This window comes from Convolutriloba macropyga, chromosome 1 (assembly GCF_964194025.1).
Source record: "Convolutriloba macropyga chromosome 1, txConMacr16.3, whole genome shotgun sequence".
Taxonomy (NCBI): domain Eukaryota; kingdom Metazoa; phylum Xenacoelomorpha; order Acoela; family Convolutidae; genus Convolutriloba; species Convolutriloba macropyga.
The window spans coordinates 30,564,901-30,571,701 of NC_134468.1; the positions used below are offsets into that span (position 1 = coordinate 30,564,901).

At 34.7% G+C, this 6,801-nt stretch overlaps 1 protein-coding gene across 2 annotated transcripts in view; it reads right to left on the reverse strand.

The window, feature by feature from the left end:
* The window catches only part of LOC142337840 (coatomer subunit alpha-like), a 121,689-nt gene that overhangs the window by 13,852 nt on the left and 101,036 nt on the right, over window positions 1-6,801 (reverse strand). For both annotated transcript variants that reach the window (XM_075387399.1, XM_075387391.1), the window contains 2 exons: window positions 3,780-3,890; window positions 3,358-3,519 (listed from right to left, as the gene is read on the reverse strand). In XM_075387399.1, the coding sequence (XP_075243514.1) occupies window positions 3,358-3,519; window positions 3,780-3,890 (273 nt within the window). The remainder of the gene's footprint in view (window positions 1-3,357; window positions 3,520-3,779; window positions 3,891-6,801) is intronic.

The window sequence follows — 6,801 nt, forward strand, 5'->3', positions numbered from 1 at the left end:
AGTGGGCGCATATTTGCACCCCCCAGATGCACGTGCAATATTTGGGGGGGCAATAGTGTGGGGAGGGCGGTTCAACAGTGGGGGCGTCTCCAACCTCTAAGAACCGCCCCTCATACCATAAGTATAAGTCTCCAAAACAGTTTGAGCTGAATCAGAGCTGAAAGGCTCTAAGAGCACTTAATGCCCGCTGGGCGCTACTTGTTTATCCCGTTTTTGAGGACGAAAAATCAAAAGCGTCAGACAAAAAATCGCTCAAGCGAAAAATCGCATAAGACCGACAGGACTAATATAATTGCTACAAACTTCGTTTGAGAGCAATTAAGAATCATCAAAAAATCGCAAAAATTAGCCCAAAAATCAGCAAAATACATGAAAAAACCTCCGATTAGCATAAAATTCTTGTGAATTTCCAGAAACCTTCAAAACACTACCAAAACCAGCCTAAAATTGAAACGAAATCATAAGCAAACCTCTAACCAAAAAAATCTCTTAAAAAAATGCTTTTCAATGCCGCACGTGAACAAAAAATTTTGCTCCCTTAGAATCTTTTCGCACATCAATTCCTCGCTCTCTAGAAAACAGCGATACGAACAAAAAACACCTCTTTTCGCTCCACTCTTCATTTTGTTCAGCAGCAAAATCACTCCTCACGTGTTTCATTTCCTGCTTCAAAACTCACTCCAATAAAATTGATTAAAAAAGGACTTCTCCAATACTCCTATTCAAGTCGTAAAAAAAGGAGAACGCCTAAATAAACATAGCCGGCAGATTGCCGGAAAATAGCCGCGATAGACGCTTGTGGCGTTACATGAATTGAAACAACTATAGAAATAAAATAGACAGATCGACCACCAGTCCTTTAATAGACCACTAGAATTTTTGGGTTAGCTTCGGACTGTCATTTTTATGAGACACAAGCTCTATAAAGAGAAAGCCCTAATAGGGCTTTTCAAAATTAGGATCTTTTCCGTTTGTGCCCCTTCAGCTTAGTGGGCGCATATTTGCACCCCCCAGATGCACGTGCAATGTTTTGGGGGGGCACAAACGGAAAAGATCCCAAAATTAATAATCGAAATCAAAAACTCCAGACTCTTATATTCAAGAATAAGGGCATATGTTTGGCACTACTTAGATGCACACTATTGACCTTTAATAAGTAAATGTTCATAAAATTTAAAGTTCATTAAGTGAGCTCAGAAGTCATTTTTTTAGTGAGGTAAGTCATTGAAAAAGTCAATTCCAAGAAGTCACGGTAAGACGAAACAAAAATCTGTTAGATGAAGTAAAAAAACATAGCAGGACAAGTCCTGACGTACAATTCAAAGAATTTTCATTGACTAAAAAATAAACGACTTTTAACGGACAATGAGTGAATTGGGAAAACCATTTCTAAAAAAAATAAGATAAAATTTTTTTTTAAAAATCGGTATCAAAATGCCGCATGTGAGCAAAACACCACTAGCAAGAAATGAAAACTTGGTTCACACAAAAAACTAGGCCTAGAATGAGCTATTAATGGATTGGGAAAACCATTTAGAAAAAACCCGATCCAAAAAAAAATCGAAAACACAGTAAAAATCAAAGTGAAATTGCCGCATGTGAACAAAAAAACCACTAGCGAGAAAGCGAATTTTTGTTCAAACACCATTTTCTCACTCTACTTTAAAAATAGAGCAAAAAAATTTTACGCCGCAAAACCACTCGCTTTTTCACTCCATTTCCTGTTTCGGCGTGACCAAAATCTTTACTCCAATTTGACTTCAAAAATCTTGAAAATGTGTGAACAGATCTTAAACATAGCTGGCAGATTGCCAGAAAATAGCCGCAATAGATTCGTAGACCGGCAGTCTAAAAGAAACAGTAAAAAAGACAGACCAAAGAAACTCGTCTTTTCATTGAAGGCTGATCTGTTATATTTTGATTAAAAATCTGTATAAATTACTGCTGCCTCTATTAGCTGATCAAATAACCTTCATTTAGAGTGACACACACGCATTTGACCTTATTTCTTTGAATTAAAGTAAATAAAAGTCAATTTCAAAGTGAGGAAGTCATTTTTGAGAGTGAGGTAAGTCAAGTGTGACCAAAAATTTAATCACGCGCATGAACAAAAAAACTCGCTCCACTAAGAGCGAAAAATGACGTCACACATGCAATTCAGTTGAAATTGCATGAACGAATGAACAAAAAGTGGCTGTGAAGTCATATGGTCGTAACAAAAATCATGACGACGAAATAAAAAAACATAGCAGGACAAGTCCTGACGCACAATTCAAAGAACTTTCATTGACTAACCAGAAAACTAGACCTTGAACGAACGGACAATGAATGGATTGGGAAAACCATTTAGAAAAAAATCCGATCCAAAAAATCGAAAAAACAGTAAAAATCAAAGTGAAAGAAAGTGAATTTTTGTTCAAACACCGTTTTCTCACTCTACTTTAAAGTTAGAGCGAAAAAATTTCACGCCACAAAACCACTCGCTTTTTCGTTCCACTTCCTGTTTCGGCGTGACCAAAATCACTACTCCAATTGACTTCAAAAATCATGAAAATGTGTGAACAGATCTTAAAAAAAAAGACAGCGCCCCAATACAATTCAAATTCTTTGAATTGTAAAAAACCAAGAGAAGGCCAATAATAGCCCCAGCTATCGCTGTGCGGCTATTAAAAAAAGACAGCGCCCCAATACAATTCAAATTCTTTGAATTATAAAAATTTAGGAGCGCTATAATAGCCGCCTAGAATTGAGGACGCGGCTATTAATAACCGTTTGAGAGACTGACGCCGGTTATTCAAAACTTAAGAACCACCTAGAATCTAGAGCAAAGGAGCCTGTCATTTCATTAGCAAACACAAAATGTATTTGTTAACTGTTTAAAAAAGCCTATCATTTCATTAGGAAACAATTTTTGGTAGCTTTGTTAAAAAAAAGTTAAAAACAATATTTATACAAGGACAAATTCCGTTAGTAAATAATTCGAAAAATTTTAATTGTCATTGAAATTACCGCCATTAGAGCTCAATTCATTCACCAAGTTTTGGTCTGCAATTTCATTCCACGATTTGTTGAAAGAGTTCAACCAGGAGTTCAAAGCAGACTACATTACATAGACCGGCATTTTAAGTTTTTTGCAATCAACCTAAAGTCGATGGAGGTAGAAGAATCATGAACGTGCAAAACCATTCATATTTCAGAGAAAGAATTATGACGTCAAAGACACAAAACAAAAGTAATTGAGCGGAAGTAGCTGAATAAAATGTCGGTTGATCTTTTGAAATTTGACCTCTTTAAAAAAAATGAGGAAGTTGATAACAACTGCTATTGCTTTGCCACTACTACCTCCGAAACACTGACCTTAGTAGCTAGTTCTGGCTTGGGTCCCAAATCCAGCAGTCTCTTTGCAAATGAGGCGGCCATTTTCTTGTTCTTGAGCTTGAAGGACAGATTCAAAGCAGTCTGCAGAGTCAGTATCTGGTGATTCATGTCCAACTTACAGTGGGTAAAATATGCCGCCATCTAAAACACAAAGCACGCAGGCATATAATTCCATGTAGTTGCAGCTTCCGAGCCCCTTATTTATTTGCTAGAGACCATTGAAACTAAAACTTTTTTCGTTTCCATTTGCATCTAATTAATCGTATTTGCATCTAATTGATCGTATTTGCATCTAATTAATCATTGCATAGATTACATACATTATAAAATTTGAATCTCGGGACAAGAATCTTGGACGTGAAAACAATTTGCAGCCGAGTTAGGGCTTCCTTTTTCTTTACCTCACAGCTTCGTTTCATGTCATCCAGGGTGTCTTTAGGGAGAGTCTTTCTTTTGGCCTCCATAGTCAACCCAGTCAAGTACTCACGACACACCTCGATCAGCTTCTGTGCCTAAATAGGACAAAACACGCTGCAGATTTGATTCAAAGTTACTCAATCTATTCAGCAAGAAAATTTCTGTAATCAAGAAAGGAAGGCAGAGTACTGAAGCAATTAGAAAACCTGTATTTCTGACCATAAACAATACCTAACAACAATTTGTCAAAGTCGAATTTAAAGCTGCAAGAGATTGGCAGGAACAAAATTTTATTGGTTGAATGGGAACAACCAGGGAGTTGAGTAACTCAATTCCACAACAAAAAATCCTCAATGTGTTACTAAATTCCACGGTTAATTCTGTTTACTATCAAAAGTAGGATCTAGTTCATGCAGGTATAACACCGTCGGGAATTAAAACAACAAGTTATTTTATTTCATCAGCCACCAAAGGCAGCGGCCCAAAAATTGTAAGAGAAATTACATTAACGCCCGATTTCTCTCTCATCATTTATCATCGAAAACAGATAAAATCAGCATCTTCTCAAGAAACTTATCAACGGAGAGAACCCATTAACAAAATATGAAGATGACATAATAAGTTGGTAACTTTCGCACATGAAAACTAAAAATTTGAAAACAATGCGAATTTTGCAAAATTTTTTCATACAAATCTAGGCACTGAGGAGAAATTACCTCCAAATAATTAAAGCGACAGTTAAGTAGCATTAAGTAAACATTGTGCAGTTAGAAAACATTTCCTTGCTCTACAGAAACATGTAATTGTCAAAAACGAAACAGCAGGTACCAAAAATGCTGGTCAATCAGTTCAACGAAAAATGGGGGGCATAAACTGTGTAACAGCGTCAAAACGATCAAACATACCCGGCAGATTGCCGGAAAATAGCCGCCGTTGATTCCAATAAGCATGACTGGGATTGAAATAACAGAAGATATTGAAAAAAAAAAGATTTTCGTACAAAAACATTTTTTTAAGTCCGATTTATTTTGATGGCATTTCGTAGTTGAACATACTTCTGTTTCTTAGAGAGAGGCTACAGGGGCTACTATCAATAACAATCAGCATTAGAGAGAGGTAACTAATACTTATAGGACCGACGTTCAAATAGCGGGCATCTAAAATTGGGCTTTATGGGTTTATCCCGTTTCTATTTCTGACTTCAATTTTTTATACTGACTGTTCATTTTGAATTGCTTTGCTGAGCAACTGATGTTCAAAATCACTTTTAGCAGAATGAGAGAAGAGAGAAACTAGCCAAGAGAAGTCAAAAAGATTTCACGCAAAATGTTGAAAAGGCGGCAAAATGAGGTAAAGCGAAACATTTTTTTATTCGACGAAGTAAAAAAACATAGCAGGACAAGTCCTGAAATACAATTCAAAGAATTGAATGAAAAACTCAGATGTACTCTACCTGACCAGCAGATCAATTGAACAATTTCAGCCAGAAAACAAACAAAATCATCTCATAAAATTTAGAAACTAAAAGAATCAAACCTAAACAAAAATATACTCATTGCTAAAAATCTTGAAGCTTTTAAATCTAAGGCAAAAATTTTTCCCCTTAAAAATACCTATTTCAAAAACATGTTAAAAACCAATTTTTGTTTCTGAAATCGGTCCAGTATTATATCAGCAAGACCTGAAAAATATTCATTTGCCCTTGAAGATCGATTAACTCGAAAATGTCCAAAAAATTAAAAGAAATTAATTGCAAATTATAGGGAAATGTTGCTGAAAATTGTGATATAAATATCATCAAAATCATTTCCGTGTCTCTAGAGGCTATCCAGTAACCGAATTCCAAACTTCAAAAACTCATAGGCTCATAGATCGATAGACAAAAATTTTTAAAATTTCAAACTTCAAAAAAAAGTAATTCGTTCTCTTGAAAGGATGAAAGCCATTCAATTGCCCCCTAGCAACTGTTTAAAAACATACTATTAAACCCTGGATGAAGTTACCTGGCTACTGAGGCAAGAAAAAAATAAAATATAAATATTTGTAATTTAAATATAAATATTATAAAAAAACTTGAGAAAAATTGCAAATTTTATCAAAAAAATTCTAAAAGTCGGAAGGTTAAATTGTTGAAAACAAATCCATTCAAAAAAAACATGCTGTAACTTTTTATTAGAACACGGAATATGTTTTCTCGCACTTGAGAATAGACGAATATCAAAAACTGACAAAAACTTGAGGAAACCCTAAAAAAATGCAGATTTTATCAAAAAAATGCTAAAATTCGAGACATTAATAAGTTAAAAACCATTCCATTGTTACTAGAAACTATGCAGTGCGTGCCCTATTAACAAACCTCAAAAGAGATTGCCTGGTCCTTGAAGCTGGAAGAACTGAAAAATAACAAAAATTTTCAAAAACCTGAAAAAAATGCGAATTTTATCAGAAAATCGCTAAAAATTGTGATATTCAAAAGTTGAAACCTATCCGATGACAACTAACAATTTTTCAGTAACTTATTATTTAACCACTGATGAGGTTTTCTGGCCCCTGGGACAAACAAGTTGAAAAATGACAATAAATGTCATAAAATACGAAAAAAATTGCAAGTTTTGTCAAAAAATGCTAAAATTAATGATGGCAAAAAGTTGAAAAACATTCCATTACCACTAGAAACTAAGCAGTGATCTATCATTAAACTCCTTATAAAACTCTAGATGAGGTTTCTTGACACCTAGGGCTAAAAAACTCAAAATATGACAAAAAATTTTCGAAAAACCTGAAAAAAATTGCGAAAATTAGTATCATTTTGCGTGTTTGTGTTTGTAGTACCAAAACATAAGCTCAAAAAACGGTCATAACAAGCAATTTTGTCTCTCAAAAAGCTTTCATCGACATTTAAAAATTTCAACCTAAGACTAATCAAACAAAAAAACTTGAAAAAAACACAAAAAACATGAAAAATTGCACCATTTTGAGCCCAAAAACTCCTAAAAATGATCTTTT